This window comes from Chrysoperla carnea, chromosome 4 (assembly GCF_905475395.1).
Source record: "Chrysoperla carnea chromosome 4, inChrCarn1.1, whole genome shotgun sequence".
Lineage (NCBI taxonomy): Eukaryota > Metazoa > Arthropoda > Insecta > Neuroptera > Chrysopidae > Chrysoperla > Chrysoperla carnea.
Genome location: NC_058340.1, coordinates 68479789 through 68505215, shown reverse-complemented (window position 1 = coordinate 68505215; position 25427 = coordinate 68479789). Strand labels below are relative to the sequence as shown.

The following is a 25427-nucleotide window of genomic DNA, read 5'->3' as shown; positions in this document are numbered from 1 at the left end:
GCCATAGGATGAATAAGTCATAGTATCGGTGTATTGAGGGAAAAGAAATATTAGTGATGGCGAGCGAACCAATTCAGTATGAGCGTCAGGATCATACTAGTTGGCAATACCCACAATACTTCTGGTGGATAGCTTTATTCAATACTGTAATACTACTTATGCTAACATAAATACTATATGTATCTGTCTTTATACCATACCAGCTTTGTAGTAAACGACATGTATTTCTTACCATGTACTATTCCTAACAAGCGAGTATGTTAGATGAGCAGTGATTAAAACTGAATGTCTTACACTTACAAGAAAGACATTCCACTGTTGTCCAATAATGATGGTGGCTGCTGTTTACACCCTTTGACATTTAAAATGTCATTAAAATGTCATGGAATGTTTTTATCTAAAAATTAACCTATGAAGTGTCTTAACTTACATTAAACACTCTATACTTTTATAAATTGATAAATATATATTTTATAATATGGTTTCATTCGTTCCCGAACTAAAATAATGTTAATTATTAATAATAATAATTTTACTAATGGATGTGTGTCAGGAGCCATCGAATAGAGTATATCGAGGGCGGAGAAAAACGCATTCCCTGCGTTTATATCAGTCATCAACGGTGTAAATAGTATAGATATGAGATAATGCTGTACCTTGGAAAGCAGTTCATAACAATATGTTTCTTAAAATGTGTCTCTTCTATTGGTTGTATAAGAGCCATCGTCACGAAAACGTTTATTTTAACTCGTCAGCACTTGCGCTATGAGCATTTTGCTGTGTAATAGTGACTAATAGATGACGCGTGTAGAACACTTACACAAAGCTCTAATCACGTGACTAAACAGTTGACGCGAGTGTTGGCGGGTTAAGTGGGCTGGATTTTATATATTTCTTTTTTAATTGAAATAAGTTTGGAATGAAATACGCTTGGCACCTAAGACAGTTGCGTTTACTAGTGCGCATTCTTGAAAAGCTGAAAAATGCAAAACTTATTTCACTCTCTATTTAAGCTTAAATAAACTTTCGAAAACATTGACAACTCTCGCACCAAGTGGTATCATTATTCCTGCACACTAAATATTCTTTCATACAGTTGATGTATCATACATAGAATATGAAGGTACATTGCCACCAAGGTACAGCACTTGAACCTGCACTAGGAACAGGAACATTTTAAACGAACGCGTACACACAAAAAAAAAACCTTTTTCGCTTTCTCTCATTAGCTTTTGTATGTGAAATGATTATTATTTATATACATAAAAGGATCATTATTTTTTTTTCCTTTTTATATCTTTTGTGTATGGTGATTATTATGAGGAAAAAATGAGTAAATTTATGTATTTTCAGCGAAAAAATTATTGTACACCACAAAACAACATTAAGGGGGATGACGGGGGATAATAAATTATAATTGAGGTTATCGCATTATTGGTAGTTGAGAAATTATTTTGAATTATTGATTTTTTTCTTTTTTTCCCGAATCATTTTAAACTCATTAGTAACATCCTTAATGACATTGATATCTTCTTATTTTAATACCCCCTCCCATGCGTTACTCTTTTACAGGGTGATTTCGCAAGTAGATTGATAATGGGTAATTTGTCGATATAAATGTACAGTTTAAGTCTTCAACTGTATATGAAAAATCTCAATCGGCTGTATCGCAACTCCAATGCATTCCTAGTTCGACATCACGTCGTTGACTCGTTTTTTGTGTGTGTTTGGATAGGTGTAAATCTAGAAAGATAATTTAACTCCCAATTCTAATAATGTGGGAGTCAAACCCACTAAAAATACATTCCAGATGATGTCATCTAAGCTAGGCTCACGAATGAACATTCATAGTTCGCCGGGTAAAAGCCTAATTGTGGAAAAGAAAAAATCAGAACAATAAAAAACTCTTTATAAGTCTAACTCTAAGTCTAAGTCACTTTTCAAGTGAAATTTATGACAATCATAGCTCATAAACAAATGAAGCTCCCTTGTTTGAGATTTCTCAGCTTCCTTGTTTGAGATTCTGATAAGTAATTTGGATAACGCCAGCCCATATAGTAAATAACTACTGATCAAATATTGTCTGAAGCAGGGAAGATATTGGGCTAAGTTTGCAAACTATGACTGGCCTAGTTTTAAATACCATCGTGTTATAATTTCATCCAAGCCGGAGTATCGAATCTTTAACCAAGTGGAATATTTAAAAGAAAACTTGTTGTTTGATTTAAGGTTATTCCAAACGATTAGTAGGTTGTCAAGAACTTCCGACTATTTTTACTTCGAACTCTCTATATAATTACATAGTTGTTTTAAAATTCGAACCATACTTTCTCCAATTCCTTAGAAATATTTTTCCTTAAAACTTTGATAGAATTTTTTTGCGTTGAGACCGAAGTATCGCTTCAAAAATCTTAGAAGTATCATTACCTAAATATTCCATTTTCAGTAACCTTGAAAACAATATTTTAATCACACGATTCTTTCTTGGAAAATCACGTGCGTTTTAACAACTGGTTATTCTCGCTTCTAAGAAAACTTTTTTTATCTCTTACAAATCTTAATTCAATCAAATAATTATAATTTTGAAAAAATAACTCATCTTGTACCTCTCTTAGATAATCGATTTGTATTGAAAATCTTTAATTAGTACAAAAAATTAAAAACTTGTTAGAGGCCAATTGAAATAAAAATAATTACGTATCCATTTTGCTTGCTATTTAAAAATCAGCAATATAATATTTTAATTACACTTGAATTAAAGGTCACATTACTCTTATTACCATTATTTTTCTTCTGATAAAATTTTTATTTAGTTAAAATGTAATCGTCGGGCAATTAAAGAAAAATTCGTTTCATTTGCTGTTTAAATTTCTTGCATAGCTGTGACATTACGAAATTTTATATTCATTTGGCTATTTCTTATTTAATCCGTTTATTAGTAATATATTTCGATTCTTTTGATTGTATGTTTCAATTTAGTAATATATTTCGAAAAATTCCAAATACAGGCGTTTAAAAGGAAACCGTACCAAAAATAAACGCAAATTCTGATACAAAAAGACAGATTTTCAATTAAAAGTTGTAAATTTAACTGAATTTCGTTGATAAAACTTTCCTTTTCAAGGCGTAAGAAGTCGGACACTTGTTCATATAAGCTCCAGAGTTCAAAAATGCCAAATTAAAAACTCCCAACGCTGTGCTTAAATTTTCGTGTTTTTGTGAACCCAAGATTATAATCTATAATTTGGACTAGTCAAATCAAATTATGGTCTAGTCGCGTTTTTTCGTGTAGCCCACTATCTTTAACCTGCCAGCACTCGCGTCAACCGTTCGTTTATCTTTAGTCGCGTCATGAGAGATTTGTTCACGAGTTCTGCCCATGTGTCAAATATTTCGTGCGTTAAATATTCTTTAAATTCGTAAATCTTATCTAACAATCTTCAAGCTGAATCATCGTTGGATATTTTCAAATAAAGCGATCAATTTGTTTAAAATAATTCACAACGGAATCCTTAAATTACACTTAACCGATTTTATTCCATAGATAATCATGAAATTATCGAACTTTACTACTGGAGGCTACTATAAATAAGTATAAGATTATTTTTCAATTCCTGAGAGGTTCTGTGTTAATCTTATCGAATTTTATTTAAAAAAAAAAAAAACCACAAACTGTTATCAAATCGACTGGTATGCGGTACAATCTGTACAGACAGAATAGGATAATGGTTTTCAATTTTAATTCACAATTCTGTGTCCCTATTAAAAGTGCCATGAGTGGAGTATTTTCATTATTAGATCGAAAATGTTTGTAATGACCTTAGATGTACGCATCAAATTACGTCAAATTATTTGTTTTCCTTGAAGGAAAAATGCGAAAAGATTTTATTATTTGGTTTAGTGATAAAAATATTTATTTGTTCAGTTGGTAAAATTCAGGGTTGACAAACAAAAATGTTTTGTTCAAAGATAAAGAAGAATTCGCCATTGTTATTTAATATCAGGTCTGGATAAAAGAGGAAAAAGGAGGTTACGATACTTTAAAAATGCATTTCTTTGAAAATATTTGTAAATATGATTTATTAAGTGAATAATTTTTTAGTGAATAACTGTTAGTTATATGCTGGATGAATCTTCTCTTGAAATAAATCTTGAAACTCCGAAATAATAAAAAATTTTTCAAAGTGTGAATTTATTAATCAGATTAATAATTTATACAAATAATGTTGCTATGGTAATAAGACAAAAGAGGGGTACTGCAAGTGGGTCCCTAGCACCTAGACCAAGAGTCTTCTGTGTCCTCCTTGAAAACGACCTGCCACTCGGGAACAAGGCATCTTCGGGTGGGAAGCGATATTAAAATCATTTGAAGCTAAAGGATTCTGTCGAAGCCAGACGCTACACAGAAAGCTCACAACTTCTGCGTCGAGATCTCTCCCAGGATAGATGAATCCAAGGTTTCGGATCCGAAAATTCTGAATCTAACGCCCTGCAGATTCCTGAAGGTGCAAATAACATGTATAGAGGTTTCGTGATCCTCCATACAGGCTCTACAAGTGGGATCATTAGCGATCTCCGTATTTCAAAAGTGATAGTTCAATCGACAGTGTCCTGTCAAGAGCCCAACCATCCTTCTCAATTGTACTCTAGAAAGTTTCAAGCGAGTGCAGTCGAATGGCCTAGCTGTGGTTATACACAGTTTGGTCTGTCGCATGCCCTGCGCAAAGTCCCATTAATCAAGATGGGCTTGTCGTAGCCATTCTTTGATTCTGTAAATTTCAGAGCATTTTGCTATGGGAATGATAGACTCAGGTGAAAGGGGCATGTTTATGGTAAATACAACGACACAGCTTCATTAATATGTGACATGCCACAAAATGACAGGCCTTACATACCATTTAATCACTTGCATAATTGACAGGTTACAGAAAAATGTATCCGTTACAAAATCTTAGAAATTGGGGCGAATGTTAGAGTGATTGATTAGATAGGATAAGACTTAGAATATAGGGCTTTACATTTATCCCCGAAGAAAAAAAGGTGTTTGATCGCCAGATCTTGAAGGCCAATTTACAAGTTCATTACGTGGAATTAATAAAAAAAAATCATTGCTCTGACGTGAGTCTATTTATTATGAAGTGGCAAACTAGACACAAAGTAAGTGTCTTTACAACTAAGTGTTGCCAACTCATAGATGTGAACCTCTAAAAACACATCCTTTACATAATTGGAAACTATTTTATTATAGCCTGTTTATAGCCATAATAAAAATGTACTTTTATTGCAATAAAAATCTACATTTCCTATAAAGCTCTCCATAAATTAAAAAAAAAAAAGTAGAACACTAACCTTGAAATTAGGTAAAACTATTCTAAAATATATTAAAAATAGTCCCAACCACGCAACTATAAAGTTGCGTAGTTGTGCAGTGATTATTTAGTTTTTATAATTGATTATTGTGACATTAGAGAAAGAAAATCATTATTTTAAACTTCTTACACAAAAAATAGCACATACACTCAAAATTTAAAAAAAAATCGAATAAATCAACCAAAAAGACCTTGAATTCATTCTTAAAACATCTATTACTTAATAATTTTTATATATTTTTATCGAATTTCCTACTCACGAAGTATGAGTTATTGGTTTGGTTCCGATAATGAAATGTAACAAAACTTTCTTCAAATTATCAGAGGTTTTACCTAATAGATCGCAAATGGCGTCTAAATTTCTATAAGGAAGATTTTGATGTTTCCTTATTTAGGACGTTTTCCAACGAGAATTTATGTCTCAAAAACTTTTACGCGAGATGCTTCGATTCTTCTATGATCTTTTCTTACTCGAAGAAAAAATTTTCAGTTAAAAATTGTATACATTTATTAAAAATCTATTAGTGAAGAAAAACGCTTACAAAAGTCTCCAATACTTCAGGAATATCGAACAGCACTTCTGTTAGATTTCGACGAACTTTTGACGAAATAAATCTCCAACAATTTAGAATCATCTCAGTTCAAATTAGTTATTTTTTAATTTATTCTTAAGATGGAACATTCGCTTAGTCTACGCAGCTTCTGCATGACGAATTTTTATTATTTATAGCCCAATGTCTGTTATCTATTTGTCTGTCTGCCATTATGATTCGATTTATTTGATTTAAAGATTAAAAATAAAAATTTTATTAATTTATCTATATATGGTAAAAAATATGTTTTTGTTAAAATTATTTAATTTGCTAATAAATTTTGAAATGGTAGTCATGAATTTCTTCAACTGTGTCAAAGTTCTATTTATGAGTCACAAGAGATGAAATTACGTTCATCGTATTTCTCAATTATTTCGTATTTTAATTAGTAAAATGTAAGATTTTTATGGTGGTTGCACACTTGGCGCCGACTTGTATATATAAAGTTTATTTGCCAAAACATTGGTGAAAATAATAAATTACAAGCTTGTCAAACATGCTCCCTCCATTTTTGTTCTAATTTTGATAAATTATTTCAGTTCCCAAAAGCTCAAATATAAAAAATTAGTGTTCAAAACTATGTTCTAGAACCATTAACATCTTTGGTACAGTTACTTTGGAATCAAATATTAAAACTTTGATACAATCCAGAAATATGACTACAGAACGACTTTTTTGAACTAGGTTCTCTACTGAACAGAGTCGTATTGTTCCTCTAGGATTCTTATTTTTTTTTAACAAACTGAGCATTCTTAGCAACCATTTAACCACGAACTACATCGAATGAAAAATATTTGTACACTTTAAAGAAGTCCTACTGTACAATGTTAGATTAAAATTCCAGATAAATTATATCAAATTCTTACAAATTCAAAATCAATACAACCCATGAACGACTAAGATGTACCTGTGCATGCAATGAAACATGCAATTTATATTTGACCTTAAAGCATTTTACAAATCTTCAAGGTCATTTTAATTAGGCCCTTTTTTATTTATCTTGTACACGTGAATAATAGTTTTTATTCAAGACTAAACAAAATATTTTTATTTGGCGCCATTTATTTGAAAAATTCGTCTAATTATTACGATAACCATTAGAAAAAAATTTATTTTCATGGTATATACTATATTAATAATTATAATTTTTCCTTACTAATCCCTTCCCCCTCGTAATTTAATGTCTACGTAATAATTTTGTATATTTGATGTTGTGTATAAATACGTGAAACCCCGCTTACTTCTCTTTGCTAATAAGTCTAGGATCAGGGGTAAAATTTGACAGTCTCAAGTTTTTCGAATTTATTGGCCTCGCAACTCACAAAACCAAATAGTGGAAAGTTTGTAATTATCGTAGGTTCTTGCCAACGGGTTCGTTAACCATAAATGGCAGTCGAACAAAACAAAGCATATTGTGAAAAAGGAAACTTCCATAAATTCCGAACTCAAACCAAGATATAAGACTCATTCTTCTTTATTAATAAACTTACCTTTATACGACATCTATGAATATTCACTGAAATTATTATCAAAGCTATGAACCAATACATGTAGTGTCACCTATGAATACTAAACGAAACTATTTGACATTTATATGTTATTACCTATTCGTTGTGTGCGTAGTCATGGTAGGGATAATAAAATCGATGCCAGCGCTTTAAGTGAAAAATTTTTGAGATAAAGTTGGCTGTTATGACTAATTTGCAATTCTTTACATGTTAATGATATAGAAACTGTCAAATTAAAATGATTGAAAAACACTAATTAATTAAACTTAATGCATTAAAAATTGTGAAAATAAGAAATCAAATTGTACAAATATTATTTTTCAAATGTAAATTATCATAATTATTTATTTAAATTTGTGAAACAAGAATATTAAATTTTAAATGTAAGTTTTCAATGCAATCCACACAATTATATATGCATCTATACAATTCTATAATTAAAGTAGTGTATCGTTGTCATGGAAACGAAACTCACACACGAAGCGAATATACAAACTTTTATTCTCTATTTAACATTCTTCAAATTTTAATTTCGCGACAAAAAACGAGTTTCCATACCGTAAGTCATCAAATTAGTTTTAGGAATGAAAACATAACAAATAGACATACAGAGTTACTTTCACATTTATAATATTAGTTCCCAGCTATGAAAATTTTCGAACTTTTAAAAGTTTTTACACACGATTTTGACAACTGCCTTTCAAATTTCCAGCGATTTGAAACGACTTGTCAAATTCTACTTTCGATTCTAGCCCAATGAATAATATATTTTATTTAATAGGATAACCGCATACTATATAACATGTTTAGTACATTATCCATGTTTAACAATGCTTTACAAAATGTTGTGTTATTTACAAATTAAATTAACTCTGGTATAATTATTTAGAGAGGGATGTAAATTTAAAATCAGAGTACGAATTTTGAATACTAATTCGATATAGAAGCTTATACTTGGGTTCTTTGAATAGGTTTACCTGGACGATTTATTTTACTCACCCTTAATTTGGAAATTACTGTCAAATTCATGTCTTTCAATTTTAATAGTTTACTCATATATTTTCTCTAAAGGTTTCAAAATTTAATGAAAAGGATATTTTATCCCTTATCCACAGCAGTGAAATAATTATTACTATTTCGCATTATTTATGTGTGAATCTTCAAAATATTCTCAAAGAACTCTTTGAATTTGCTTGGTCGCAGAATATTTCATCGTTTAATACTTTTCTCGCCTGGAAATCGTAAAGAATTCATCGATAGATAAATGATTTCGGTTTTTCCATCAATAAACGGTACTTATTTGAAAGGGTAAGCTTCCTTCACACCCCCACGAACTAACACAAAATCGGGCGAACACCGAGAATGTAGAGGTGGTACTTGAAGTGTACTTCTCGATACGAGTACTCACCATTTTTCAATTTTCCATATTTTGAAAATAACGCCGGATATGGAAAAAATGTATTCTTACTTTTCATCTTATATCGTTAGGATACTACATTATTCGCCATCAAAATTGCTACCCTGCTCTTACACCCTTAAATTATGAAACCAAATATAAATCGTTATCTCTGATAAAAACTTTACACTTATCACTTCATGAATTGAACACACGTTATTGACATAATCATTTTCCAAAATAGATGTCATTGAAATCTAACTAACATAATCTTTACCTACATTTTTATAATGATTTAATTAATAATAACCTTTTTTCAAGGTTAAAAACAAATAACTTACTTAAGTCATACACACATAAGCAGTACACACTTATTAATAAACATTATACCACTAGTTCGATTTACATCTAGGCATATAAATATCACGAGTATGACAGAGTACATGCGTTAAGTAAGAGGTATTATAGGTGTTATATGAAATTTGCAAAAGTAACTTGTATCGTGGCTTATCTGTTATACCTATTCCAGGCATGGGTAAGTTATTTTAAGTCGAAGTCACCATTGTTATAACTTTATTGTGTGCCATAGACTTTATTGTGTATCTCTTTACCCAATTCCGCATTGCTCATAGAGGAGGAAGCAAGACGGGTATACGAGTCTTCTACCTATCTCAGTTTCTCTAAAAGTAATGAGATAGGCAGAAAAAAAATGTTGCTCCATTCCCTTACTCGTATTTTTTTATTGTCGCTGGTTAGGTTACGTTTGACCATGTCTGAATTCTATTCAACTAAGAAACTCCCACTCTCCAAGCGTCTTACAACTATCTCAACGCATATCGAAGCTTCAACACATGAATATAATACCTCCCATTAAGTTGTATTGCTTATCGCATGTATTCTGTTATACACACGATATTTATATGCCTAAATGTAAATCGAACATTCTGTATATTATTAAGTTTAAACGTACTTAGAAATACGATTATGTCATATAAAAACATGATTAGAAAATAACAAATCTAATATAATCAAATATAATAAAAATTGATAAGATTATTTAAGTAGTATTTCTTATTTGTTATATTAATTACTAAACGCATGTTTACAAAATATTAATTAATATTAATTTAATTTTATGTATATATTTTAATATTACATGCAAGTTAATTATATTTAAAAAAAAAAAAGAAGTTATTTCTTATTAAAAATTGTTATTAATTTTGTGTCATTAAGCATTTAATTACATGAAATTATGTTTTTTGTTATAAATAAAACGAGGTATTCATTTTTAGTTTGACGAAGCAAATGTGTCCTTAAGAACATTCCTCGCTAAGTGATGAAATTATTAAGTACGAAATTATTTGAGACCTTCGTTTCAAATTTTCAGGAAGGATTCTGTTAGAACTTGAGAAAATTAAGAGTAAATAAAATTTTTCGATATATATACCATAGTTTTTGAATTATTGATGCTAAAAGATTTATAGAAAATCACTTCTAGAAGAAATGACACAGAAATACCATTCATTTCATCACTTTAAATGTATTTTATGGAAAAACGAGTGTCGTTTGTTATAATTTTCTTTATAGAAAAATATTTGTCATGCTTTTAACCAAATTAGTTTTCCAAATTAATCCAAATAAGAAAATTGGTCTTGTTACATAATAAAGCATACCTTTGAAACACTTCAAAATAGGATTTTAAAAACGCAAACTTAAACTACTCAAATCTAAAATTTCAGCACCGTTAAAGATATTAAAAAATTAACTTGCTTATAAAAGCCATTAAAAAGATAGCTTATGTAAATTAAAAAAATAGCTAATTAATTGAAATTTCTGAAAATTTATAGATAGGTTTCAAATTCTTGAGATTTTTCTCTCACGCAAATTTTATTCAATTTTAATGAATTAATTGTGAAATTCTACTAAATTTTAGTTATATTTCTTAAATTTTATTATATAACATTGAAGAAAAAATTTGACCCAAATTAGAAATCTTATAAACATCGAGCTGCACCGTTTAATACTGTCCTACATTTTTTTATGAACAGAAATTAATAATCATTATTTTTATGAGTGATCAAAACAAAAATTATTAATAATTATATTTTTTGAATAATACATACAACTTTGTGACGTCATGCTAGTTTTATATCAAAAAAAGTTACAATTAAATAACATTCATATATTTAAATATTTGAATAGGGATAATGTCTCCATTTTATTTATGGCTGAAGCGTGCATATGCAGTAGTTTTCTTTTTTCAAAAATTTATAAGGTCATTTTTACATTCAACACGTGATAATTATTGATTAGCATATTGGTTATATCGCTTCAATGCAGTTGCTAATGAGTTTTTATCTTTGTTTTTAGTTCATTGCATTTTTATCAAAAATGTCTGCCTATTATGATTTCGAAATAGATGATAATACTTTAACACTTTTTAAATTGTTGGAAAGTGTTGGAAATCACAAATTAATTAAAAATAAATAAATAAATAAATTAATTTAAAGATTGGATGCATAGTTTCTCAGATATCGCAATATTTGGATCGATTTTAGTCCAGTATCTCAAAAATTATTCGACCAGTCATCAAATGCACCCGATTTTTGTAATTTTTGGGTCAAAATTTCCTTATATACTGAGTTTTATTGAAATTGGAAATAGTAAAAATTTCTCGATTTTTTGCAATTTTTTTTAAAGGGTACCCCTTTGAAAAAATCGAGAAAATCGCAAAAAAAAAATTTTTGTTTCCGAATTTGATAAAACTCGGTGGATGGGGTAATTTTGATTCCAAAAGTATAAAAATCAGGTTAATTTAATGATTGGATGCCGAGTTTCTGAGATCTTGCAATATTTAGATCGATTTTAGCCCGTATCTCAAAAAGTATTGAACCAGTCATCAAATAAACCCGATTTTTGTATTTATTGAGTCAAAATTACCTTATAAACTGAGTTTTATCGAAATTGGAGATAAAAAAATTTCGATTTTTGTAATTTTTGTAAGGCGTACTTTATTGGTCTATATTGTAGAGATACTTTATTGGTCTATATATGGAGGTAGGAAATCTTCCTCAATTTGTATTTATCAACGAAGAACAAAAAAAAAACACGGTATTGCGCAGTAACCATAACCAATAATTAAAAAACAATAATTATTTATTATAAAAATAGCTGATAGCAACACACGTGGAAAAATCTTTAATAAAGTGAAGAAATTAATTTTAATAATACAATACTGTATTATGTTTATCCATGTTTAACATAAATTATGTACTTACATTTAACTACAATGTTGTTCGAAATTTACGGTTATTATATAATTTATTTATATATTACATATTAAACATTATTAAATAATAAAATAAAATTTTATGCAGATGAGAACAGTAATAGTTATAATATTATATATTCACATGGCCAAGGTCGTTAATAAATATATATTAAAGAAGTAGACCAAATGTCAGGGTAATAAATACTTTCACTCACAGACAATCAGACATTTCTTTATAATAGCTCACGATTTTTATCATTTAACCTGGTACCAACAAGTACCTACAAATGTTCCGATAAACATTCTTTGGATTGGCCTACATTGTAAATTTTTTAACCTATTTAAACTGACATAGAAACAGTTTTAAATATATATTGAATAATCTGTTTTCTGTTTGATTTCTAACTCTTTAAGGACGTTCCGCAAAAATTATGTTGTCTTAGGCTTAGGATAATCTTTAAATAGTATTTATGCATTCTCATTAATGCCTTTTATAAGCAGGTAAATACCCCTTTCGGCGTTAAATTTTTTGATTTGAGCTTTTAAAGTTTGCGTTTTTATACCATATATATATATGAAATATATCAAGGTATAATGAGTTTAGTCCCAAGATTGTAACGCTTAAAAATATTGATGTTACGAACAAAATTTTGGTATACGTGTTCATTCACCTGAACAGTCCCTTTCCGGTTGTCCGTCCTTAAACACGATAACTCAAAAACAAAAATATATATAAAGCTGAAATTTTTATAGCGTGTTCAGAGCGTAAAAAGTGACGTTGAGTTCGTAAATGAGCAACATAGGTCAATTGGATCTTGGGTCCGTAGGATCCATTTTGTAAACCGTTAGAGATAGAACAAAATTTTAAATATAAAAAAAATTAACAACTTTTGTTTGAAACATTTTTTCGTAAACATAGCTGTTTGCTGTTACCCGTGAGAGCGCAAATTGTGTAGTATGTATTATATGGAAATATCAGTTATGCATGTTTCTTTGCTTACATGACGTAAAATTTTGTAGACTAACAACGAACTCAATCTAGATTCTTCGTTTGAATTTACTTTGTCTCAATTCTTCAGTCTCCTTATTTTCATATTTGGATCTATTCGTGTTTGAAAATTAGTTTATAAAAACGGATTGAACAGAACGAATTCAAGTTGATTTTATTCTGAATAATTCACATTTCGGCGTTCCGGCTATTCTGTATGCTCGACTAGCCTAAATTAGCTTAGCCGGAGTCTTTTTCCTTCAATGTTCTCCGTTTATATTCTGGTTACTCGATTTTCAAAATTGCGAACAATAGTGTATACTTTGAACTGTCACCTTTTTTTCGAAAATTAATATTTCGATTGAGTTATTAAAGTTTTAATAGTGTTGAAGGGTTTAAAAAAAATGCTTAAATAAATAATTTCGTGTTAAACATATGGTTTTGATATCGAGCTAAAAAAATGTGATCAGTCAAGTGTGTATATTGCAAAAACACGCTACTGGCTACAAAAAAATAACCTACAGAAAAAAGGAGACTAATCTTGATAAGTCACTGACTTTATACAAAAATTCTTTAGAAAGAAATTTGTCTTTGTTAGCAAAAAATATTTTTTTACTTATTTTAACATGACATTTTTGTTAAAATACAAGGTGGTCTTTATAAACGTTCCCAAAATAAATTTGTTGTATTCTGTATTTTGGCGTCTTTCTTGCTGCCTGAAACATTTTTTGATCATCCTATACATGCCATATATTATTACGCATAAAGATTTACAATAAAATAACCTTTTTGCTATGACATTATATATTTATAGATCATTATAGATCATCATACAATTAATACGGTCAAATAAAAATTCAATAATAAATTTATTTAAATCAATTATCGATTAAGTGATGAATTAAGTAGAAGCAATCAATAAGAACGTAGTCCTAAAATCTCATTATTGAAATCATACTTCTTGGAACAAAAGTATCACGGGTAATGGTTCGGCGTAAAATGAGCGCGATCTCGCTAACATTTTGCTTTCAACAGTTTACCTTGGTTTGATAAATCTCTATCTATAAATATATAGGAGACTTTCTATAGATATAGATAGTCACTCATCACGATATCTCTGGAACTATAAGACCTAGAGACTTGAAATTTGGCAGGAATATTCCTTTTGCCAAGTAGAGGTCAGCTAAGAACGGATTTTACGAAATTCCACCCACAAGGGGGGTTGCGGGGGTGTTCATGAATAAAAAATTCATATTTTTCAATTATGGCTTTTAATAGTTCAAAACTTGGTCAGAATGTTTTAAATTACATTTAAAAATTTTTTTAACCTTCGGAGGGTAGAAAGGTGTAGCGAAAAAGTGGGAAGGAAATATCGAATATTTACAAATATACCTAAATGGGGTATCAAATAAAAGAGCATGACGTGTACATTACAAAACTGTTATCCAACGCAAGGAAATGTGGAGGGAGGGGTGCAAGTGGGGATGTTGCCCAGCAAAGCGGGTAGTTCCCAGCTAGTATATTATAAATGTGAAAGTAAGGATGTCTGTTACGCTTTCACACAAAAACTACTGAATGGATTTGAATGCAACTGTATAATAATATAGCTCATACATCAGACTTACACATAAGCTATAATTTATAAAGATATACTAACAATAAAAAAACCAAATTTAGATGAAAAAGTTTTCTTTAAATTTTTCCAAAAATTTCGTCGTTTTAAGCGGTGTTTCATCACGGCCAAAAATCGATGTTTTCCATAATGTTCGAGAGTGGTTTTTTTGATACAAAACCCTAATAAAATCACAAATTCATCATTTATTATAATAAATTCGAACTACATTTGTCTATGAATGATGAAAGTGGGGACTTGGGTAGCGAAGTAGATTGGCGGAGCACAAGATGCATAATTATAATTTACCTTTAAGGTATAAAAAATAAATAAATAATAAATTCGTTCTCATTTTTAATCGCGATACATAAATTTTATACACAATAAATAAATAAAAAAGAATTTCACAATTAATTTTAATTTTTTTTGTAAAGTGTGCAATTTTTTTTAGCAGTTGTTTGTATACAAAAAAACAAACGGTATTTGCGCTTTCCAAAATAACAAATGATTTTTTTTATATACAAATTTTAACTGTGAAATTGGTAATTACGATTTGATTTGAGCAACAACATGGGAATTGATTCATTTGATTGGATTTTTCAAAGAAATCAATCGCATGAAGCTTCTGTAAGACTACAGCGATATTTATTATCGCTCGTGATTGGTGCCACTTTTCCAGATTTTATCGGGAGATTTCAGAAATCGTCCCGATTTCCGATATCTACTTAAATTATCCAGAGTTTAATCTCTCGATTTTCTGGTTTATCTTCCGACTTCCTGGAACTTTGAGTTGGCAAGATAGGGCAATAAAAAGCCCTATCAACTGTGAAATTGTAAAAAGGTTTTGAATTATTTTCGTTTCGTAAAAGTTTTGACTTATTTTCGCATTCGATTTAGCAAAATTCGTAAGAAAAGTGAAATTTGATATTATATTTCCCGAATTCTAGGTTGATAAATTTTATTGTGGGTCATTGGCCAAAGCTTAAACACTATATCATAGCGGATATGAAATATAAATTTTTTTTTCGAAAAAAAAGGAATTCCAGTATTTCCTAGGTATTAATAAACCAAACTTACGTCCTAAGCACGCTATACAAATTTCAGCATGATATCTCTTTTCGTTTTTGAGTTATCGTGTCGACAGACAGACAGACCTAATTAGGTAATTTTATGAACACCTATACCAAAATTGTTCGTAGCAAGCGTTACAAACTTGGGACTAAATTTAATATACCTTGATATATTTCATATATACGTAGTATAATAACATTAAATTTAATAAAACGTTAAATTTAAAAATTGTATCTCAGGTATTATTTGAGAGGTATTCAATCCAACACTAATTTGAATAAAACATTGATCCACAAAACTTGTTCAAGTATATGGATATGGAAATATTAGTCGTCAGTCAAAAGATAAGATAAGTTTTTGTTTTTGCACACCTGCTTTGACTTGACACTCAATATTAAAATGTTTTATGCATATCTGATGATGATGTGGTTTGGTACATTATGTGAGTACAGTGAAATTTGTTTAAAAAATTTGATTGATTACCATATCATTTTAGAAATCTATATCGGGAGGACGGTAAAACCATAGTGATCCAAGTAACATATTTATATGTATGAGAACATAAAGAAAATTTCTTTTTAAGTTGCAAGGAAATTATTGATTTTTGAAAAAATAAAGATTAATAATTTTTTACACTTGGCCTACACTTTTTTTTATAGTATAGTCTCTTGAAATATTAACAGTATTATTAGTGAAAACATGGTCTTGTGCTTAGAGTACTTGCTACTCATGCCGAAGGTCGTCAGTTCGAAACCCATCAACGTCAATAGTTTTTTTTAATTTTTTGTAAGCCGTTTCATTTGTTCTTGTACTAAATTAAATTTATTTTAAAAAGAAAATAATATTGATTATTACACATTAAAAAATTAGTTCTTCATGAGGCATAAATTTGGTAGTTCCGGGGGGAAAATGATGCCAAATGGCATTTGGATGAGTTAGTTTTTTTTCGTGTTCACTTGCCAAAATGTTTATTTTAAGAAAAATTAATATTTGGATCACTATGGTTTTACCATCGTTATGAATGCACATGGAATGATTGAAAAACTGATTTCGAATAAAATTTCGTTTTGTTCAGAATAGGTATAGTCTACGTATAGTAGATTGAAATATAAAATATTTATTCGTTTTCATATAATTGAAACAGTTCCCTGGGGATAACACAATAAATCACATTTATAAATAGCTGTAATGAAATATAATATAGCTTTACATAGTCAAGATTTTTATACCAATTTTTTTCCAGAAGACTTAGATTTTTAAAGTTATGGGCAAAATAATCAAGTATAAGGTTGCCATCACTCAGGATTTGATAGGGAATCTCCAGAAATAGTGTAGTTTCTCCCAACTTTCGATATAAACATAAATAGTTTCGTAAATAAAGCAATTTTCTTTGTTTCTTATGCAAGTAAATTTGATAGTTCGGAGTATTTTTTCTTTTAAATTATTAGAAGGGTATTTGTTTATAATTTTAATTATTGAAAGTTGGTTATCCAAAATATCTAACTCACGACTTTCTGATTCATCTCCCGAATTTTCGGAATTTTCTGGTGAATTTTCATTAAGAGCTGAGTAATACACTTCGAAAAATATGTGAGTCACTATTGACCACTTTACCCTATAGGAAAGGAACATTAAATCCCAAACAAACAAAAATTGGTACGGAATTAACGATAGAAAAAAAAACTTGTCCGGAACTTATTTTTATTTTTTTTTATTTACGTTATTTTTGTTCAATAATTGAAGATTAAGTGAATTTGGCGCTTTGTGTAATAAGATAATTTTGATAATGGATCTTGATACTGTTCCAATTTTGTCCCATGCCTAATACCTGACGTAAACAGTTTTAACTGTGTGGTGATGCGCCGTCAGCCGTCTCCTATTATATGAGAAATGGACAGACGAACGACGCACACGGATACCGGCATAGCTGGCATATTTGAGTAGGTCTAAAAACACATATTTATTGTGATGAACAGGAATCACGTATATACCAGGTGTCAAAGATAGTAAACGACCTAATTTTATAACTCTTTAAAATTCCTACGCGGCAATATATCACACGTGATAATTAATTTCTAAAATGATTGCGTTATAGAGTTTGATCAAGGTTGCCACTTCCAAGTTCTGTGCAAATTATGAAACTGGAAAGTAGGAAGATAGTGAAATAAATCCACAACTAGTTGACCCGTGGTGCTGTACCCGTGGTTAAAAACATTCTAGAAAAATAATATATAAGTGATGCAAAATATCAACAGTAATTTACTTTCTTTTTATTGTGTATTGGCAATTTTATTACAGATATGATATACAAATTACATACTGAACAAAATTTTAGAAATAAGTCAATGTGACATCATTCGACAGCACGATAGCTTTAAACTGAGAAGTAAATCGTGGAAGTTAACACTCTTTTCGAAATATTAAAACAGTCCCAAGATTTTTACCTGTGGAGAAAATTATAGCAAGTGTCATTTTTTGTAATTTTTAAACTTAAATAGTTCCAAAACTAAATGTCTAACAAAATTTATCATCAAAATGAGATCACTCATGAAACTGATATTCTAATAAATCCTGGAATTTGGGAATTTTAACGAAACTTTTATTTTCAATATTTAAAAAATAATTAGTAAATACTATTCAGTTAACATCTGGTATAAATATTTTACAGGGGTACACTCGTACACTCTTAACCGACAGACAGGCTGACTCAGTGAGAATATATATAGGGTAGGAGAGAGAGAATGGGTTAAATCACAAGAGAAGTGATATTATTGCGCGCGTTGCTTAGCAACCAACTATGACGCTCATCTTTTTGGTGAATGTATCTGTAGGTTTCTATGGTGACAGCCTTTTTCAAACTATATAAATATATATATATATATAATATATACATAATAATTGTATATACCTACCATACGCGTCGAATAAATACTACTACAGCGTCTCTTGCGTATATAATCTCCGTCTTCGTCTAAAAGGAATCGCAATACATTTACGTCATAATATCATATTTATATTTGGGTGATAAGTATAACATATATTAGCGTCTGTATATCGAAAAATATATTTAATTATGCTTTCCAAAATTTTTCTCATCTCCGCAACCCCTCTAATAAAGCTAGACGATTCAAATTTGGTGTGTAAATTGGATTAGTGTCGAATCTCTTGGGGGTGTCAACTTTTTTTCCCATTTTTTTTCTTTTTTATGTCAAAATAATATGAATTTTCGCGGTTTTTGAGTTTTTTCATGCCTTTTCTGTTTCTCCAAATTAAGATAGGGGATTGAAAACCTGGATATGTAGTTTGTATTAGTGTCATGAAAGTGGCTTTTGACAATTTAAATCTCTCAGCACTCTTTTCTCCATTTATATATCGAAAAATAATAGCTTTTCGATTTTTAAGGAAGTTCCTTTTGGTACGCTCGACAATCCATCCCCCTTCCAGCCATTTTATATAAATATTCTTTTATAAAAGATATGAAAAGGCAAAAATTCCATTACAGTATAAAATATTAAAATATAAGAAGCATCTAATGAATGGGAAATATGGCTTAAGTGAGAGAGCTCTGTTGCTCATGAGTTTTTCACGGAATTTATGTGTCGTTAGGTACATTTTTTATCGTTGAAAACACATTTTAGAACATTTTTTTCGGTTCTTTCGATTTTTAAGAAATATCTGGCGAAAACGTCCCAGGACTGGAAAAAAGAATGTCTGGAAAATTACGCAAAAGTTCATAACTTTTAGTATGTTGATTCTGACGTGATCAAAGATACATTCTCAAAAGGTATAGCGAAATTTTTCCAATGTGGACACTTCTATTTATTCCACTATACCGCTGCTGTATGATACTGTACTATGATGATGATACCCGACCACACAACTATGAAAAAAAGCGATGCATCATGATGGCTAGTTATAAAAAGGAAACGAAAATATAATCATTTTATCTTTGTTTATTGAAACCTCATTATATTTATCTTGAGTCAACAATGACGTCGAAGACAACACCGAACACAGATAGATATACAATTTTAATATTTCATTTATTCTTTTTTTCTATTATTATTTATCCATACAATAAGTATACCATTATCTTTCTCTAGTTCAGTTCTACTAAATATATCTATCTTACTTAACATGCAAAAAAACTCATACAATGTAGGCAGTTATTAAGAAAAGAGAACTTGATACATTTTTTAAAATGCATTTTGTATTATTTTATTTTTGCGGGGACGCTTTTACTCACTCCAAACTGGTGACACCAGTGCGTTTCTTAATAGACAGAGAGATGTGATTTTTTTTTTGGAAAAAGAATACGAAATCGATTTACATCTATCTTTATTTGTTATGAGTTAAGAATTATTTTAGTGTGTCACACATAAACTGTGAAAAAAATTTTTCTTGCAATTATGAGTGTTGTGTATCTTGAGAGATTTGTTGACAATTTTTCCCAAACAAAAAGTGAGTTTTTTTCTAAATAACATGAATTTTCTTTAAAAAAAAAAGTGTGTCGTGAAAAAAATTCAATTGTGAGCTTAAATGGTTTTTCAAAATTTTTCCATGTTTGTGGATAAATTGAGGCATATTCAGCAGGTATGAGTGTTTTTCGGTTTCAAATAATTTGGTTTATCCAAAAATTTTTACATGCGGGGAAAAAATGTTAAGTCATTGTGTTTGGAATTTTTTTGGTGATTAAAGTTCAAAGACTTTTGTCGATTAGTTTTTGTTTGGCAGTTTGGCTCAACAATGTGTTTTGTTTATGAAATATGATGTCATCATTTTGAAATTGTTTTGTTTTACATATTTTGAAGTACTTTTGAAATTTTCGTTAATTAGAATTTGATTACCCGGTGTATATTTTTAAATATACACCGGGTAATTTTAATTTTTTTATTTAAGAAAAAAGTCTTTCGAGTGACTGAACCCATTTTATTCTAAAATTGTTTATACTCAGTAATTTTACCTTGTCTCGAACTTGAAGCGAGTTTTTAAAACAAAGAGTTTCGTTCTTTTTCAAATTATTTTTAAAATGCTTTAACATGTGGTAAATTATGAAATTTAATTCAAAATTAAATATTTCCTCAACAAACTCAAGCAAAATTTGGCTTCTTTTGAAAAATTCGTACTAGTTTTTCTATATTTATTTTCTAACTCGTTTATAATGTTCAATATACGTATTTAAATTTTCTATACGAGAGTATTTATGACGGGGAAATGGCAATTTTCTCGATAACACCGGAGTCGAAAATGAGGTGCATTTTAACTTTAAAGGGTATCGAAAAAATGAGGAAAACTTTTGGTTTTCAATTTTGACGATTTTGACGTCATTTTCTGAGGTAATTGTTATCCGTTAATTGGTCTATTTTAAGTTATTAGGTCTATTTTAACGTTAAATCTATGAAATGTAAGGGTCTAAAAAAAAAACGAATTTGTGACACAAAAATTTTAAAAACTATAAACTTGGCAATATTTTAACCAACAGCATCATTTTCGCTGGGTTCAAATTACCTTAAATCATTGGTTTTCTCAAAATTAATAATTTTGATCCATTAAGGTCCATTTTAACGATAACCTTACTGAGTTTAAGATATCGAATCATCGATACCCAAATTAATCGATTTTAGGGCTGTGTCACAGAAATTTTGAAAACTATAAGTTTGACAGTTTACAATAGCGTAATTTTCTCTGGGCAAAAGTTACCTTAGAACAATGTTTTTATCCAAATTATTAACAAATAAAACATAATTTATCGAAAGGTCTAGGTCCGTCTAAGGATGGCCATAATCATGAATATCAAACAAATTTAATCTAAACTGTTTTTAAAAAATTGTGCTTAAATTGTGTATGATAATTAATTTCAATTTTCTCTTAGTTTCAGAATAATATGTCACCAGAAAGAGTTGGATCACCTTTAGGATTAGAGCCACGTGAATTGGCTCTTGCATTACAAACGGCTGTGCCTCCATTTAAACTTGTACGATTACAATTAAATACAACACAACAGCAACAAAGTACAACAACGATTACTTCCACACCAGAAAAGAAACAAAAATTATCACCAGGTCATCAAGATCAAGACGATGACTTAACCAGTCTTACATGGCTACAAGATAATAATTTATTAAAAGGTAAGCTCTCCACGCTATTTTACAATTTTCAAATTCGTTGTGTAGATTCTCCATCCATAATTTCCTCATTATCTTTTAGAACGATCCAATATTTCTAAACGTTCGCTTTTATTTTTTTTTCAAGGTATGAATTTAAATTGTGTCAAAGCGGAAGCAGATGAAATGCAACAAGTTGCAACCGCAAATTCTTTACCTAGTGAAATGATAATTCGTGGAAGTCCTGCGAGTACGCCACAATCACAGCAAACAAATTATAGCGTGGATCAAAGTCCAACCAGTGATTATATGGATGAATCGTCAGTATCAGAACCCACGGATTCATCGAGTAGTTCTTTAAATTCACCTGTTCCTTATTCTTATAACAATAACAATAATAATAATATTACTAATAATAATAATAACAATAACACTAATAATTCTACTTCAACAACCCCCTCCAAATCCAACAAACATCCACATAATGTACGTTATGATCCAATGATCCATACTTTTAGTAAACCGCCTTATTCATTTTCCTGTTTAATATTTATGGCTATTGAAGATAGTCCACAGAAAGCGCTTCCTGTCAAAGATATTTACGCATGGATATTGGATCATTTTCCATATTTTAAGAATGCACCGACTGGCTGGAAAAATAGTGTACGGCATAATTTATCGTTGAATAAATGTTTTCAAAAGGTCGAAAAATCACCGGTAAGTTCAAATTTAAAAAAAATTAGATTTTAAATAAGTAAAATCTTGATACTTTCAATATTTTAAATGATTTACGAAAATACTTTCAATATTTTTAATGATTTTCGACTAATATTGAACTTTAAAGTTAAGATCTCACCGTCACAGTGACAGAAACTATCTGCGTGACTCCTGGCGGGTGAATAGTAATTATATTTTGCCTCTTGTCAAGTGTGCTTTCGAATACTTTATTTTAGAAATAAATTTTGATACCATAGAAACAAAATAACAAACATAAGAACGCTCCCTACAAGGACAATGTCAAAAAATTAATTCATATTTTAATTACTAGATGGAGTATCTCAAAGTATGATGGTCCAATAGATATTTTCAAACAGTTAAAAATTGTTTATTTTAGTCGAAACATGTCAAAATTCCCGAACAGTAAAAAATTATGAATCTGTTATTTCGACTACCATACTATTTGCAACAATAACTCGATATTTTAGAAATTAGAAAATAACAAGGAGACATTTTGTTTTTTAGAATCTTGGAAAAGGATCATTATGGATGGTGGACCAACAATATCGTCCAAATCTATTACAAGCATTGACACGATCGCCCTTCCATCCGTATTCCACTTTGGATCCGGCAACCTTCCGTTCGACAACAAGTCGTACATCTAGCCCATTTGTCCAACAAATGATCGATAATACAAAAACTTCTACACGTCTTCCAAATCCTGAACTATTCCCATATTTATCACGTCGTTTAGCGGCATCTGAAGCAGTTAAACAAGATGTGAAAGTGGAACCACAAGTTAAACAAGAACAGCATCTTCAGCAGTCTGAAGACGACGAAGATGCTGAATCGAGTTTAGATGATGTACATGCGGCCACAGCTATTTTATATTTGAAACATGGCTCGAAAATGATTATACCAGAGCATAATGGTAGCGTTAGGTTAAGGGATCAACAGCAAATACCTACTGAAATGGTACAAGTGATTACGAGGTCACCTAGCGAGGATCATACGTATAGTTCGGCAACTACAAATAATAATGGTACCACACATCATACGATGATTATTAAGCAAGAAGATCGGGATGAACATGATGGCGGACTTCGATCAGCATCACCTAGAGCGCCATCTCCAGATGAAGCTTTTGAAAGTGATGATGACAGGTAAATTCTTTAATTCAGGTTTTTATGGGGTATTTCAACAAAAATATAACAAATTTTTAGATGAATCCTGAAATTATTGTTTCTTTTAATTTTCAGTGTGCATTCCCGTCTAAATTATTCAAGTATCGATTTAGAGGAGCAACGTCGTATCGAAGAAGGTGCAGACGCTTTATTAAATTTAGCAGGCATATCAACACTTCGCAATAGCAATAATGAAACGTACCATCATCATACGACACTCCGTCGAAGTCGAAAACGTGGTTACAACGATGATGAAGACGAAGAAAACGACGATGAAAACATCGACGAAAACGAAGATAATCATTCATTACGTTCATCACCGGAAATTGTTCGCGAACAACAGCAACAGCAACGTTTTCGACCACGAATGTTACGTACCAAACGAAAATTAAACGTAACCGATACTGAACACACCAATGGTAACAATTTACACCAAAGTAAACGTAGTAAACATGTAAATAATAATAATAATAATAATATTGATAGTAAAATGGCGGCGAAATTAACATCAGCTAGGAAAAATGGTGATTGGGGGGTACAAAAGTATAATAGAAATTCTGATGATCAAATTCTTAGTCACAGATAATTTTAATTGTTTAGGTTTTAAAAAAATTTATAAATCGGAGTTTTTTTAATAGTTTTAAGAAAATATGTTAACACTTCCCAAAAAAAGGTTAAGGTGCCATTCTACGTTAAATCAATCAATATAAGAGCCGTTTCAAGTAGGTTATCTCAAATTTTCTCGGAGCTTGCTTACAAGAAATAATTATTCTCTGTGTTATTGAGTTCGATAAGAGGATACAGCAGGTTTAAGAATTTTAACGCTCCAAAAAGTATGTTTTCTGACATGTTAAATACTTTTTTGAATTCAAATAAAAAAAAAGGTTATATTTGACTTGACCTTATCAAATTTTCAAAAAACCTACAATTTTAACTTTGTACTCAATTCTAAGAGTCTTAAAACCGGGCGTTGATCGTCTAAATTAAGCAATCTAGTTAGAAAATCAAGCCATTAAAATCTGAGAGAATCCAATGTTTGATTTAGCATAAAATGGTACAAACAATTTTCATAAATATTATTCTCGAATGTGGAAACTACAAACCGATCACTTGTGCCAAAAGAATTTTTATATTCTAAAAAAAAAATGTGATTCCAAGAAATCGCTCCAGGTATGTAAGAGTGATTATTGTGCCAAAATTTACTCCTTCACAGCTCAGAATACGGTTTATGAAAATCTAAAACCAATTCGTTATTTCGATTTTAAGTTTAAAAAAAAAACCTTTCTACTAGTGGACGTAATTGAAAATACTTCGTTAGTTAATTAGGGGAAATAAAAACGTAGAAACTTTAACAAAAAAAACAATTTATTATCTCGTAATTTTTACAAAGAAAAACCTCCAATGTGTTCTATATATTTGTATAAAAATATTTCGTCGCATATAGAAAAACTCGTTTTTAAAAATTCGTTCAAATGTTTTTTATAAAAAAAAAATATTATTAAACTCGTTATCATGAATAGGTTAACAATTTCTTTATTCTAATTATTTCATTATAGTTTTTTTTTTAATCTGCGATTTAACTACATATTTCTCTTCCAATCTTGGTGCATAATC

At 29.9% G+C, this 25427-nt stretch overlaps 1 protein-coding gene across 3 annotated transcripts in view; it reads left to right on the top strand.

Annotated features, from left to right (window-relative positions):
- The window catches only part of LOC123299004 (forkhead box protein N3), a 35529-nt gene extending 10322 nt beyond the window's left edge, over nucleotides 1-25207 (top strand). The window contains exons 1-5 of one of the 3 annotated variants that reach the window (XM_044881120.1): nucleotides 20293-20396; nucleotides 21679-21936; nucleotides 22061-22629; nucleotides 23155-23792; nucleotides 23889-25207. In XM_044881120.1, coding sequence (XP_044737055.1) covers nucleotides 20348-20396; nucleotides 21679-21936; nucleotides 22061-22629; nucleotides 23155-23792; nucleotides 23889-24399 — 2025 coding nt within the window. In that variant the 5' untranslated portion in view covers nucleotides 20293-20347 and the 3' untranslated portion in view covers nucleotides 24400-25207. Of the gene's footprint in view, nucleotides 1-20292; nucleotides 20402-21678; nucleotides 21937-22060; nucleotides 22630-23154; nucleotides 23793-23888 lie in introns of those variants that run through there. The other 2 variants (XM_044881121.1, XM_044881122.1) reach the window with 2 other exon arrangements.
- The last annotated feature ends 220 nt before the right edge of the window (nucleotides 25208-25427 follow it).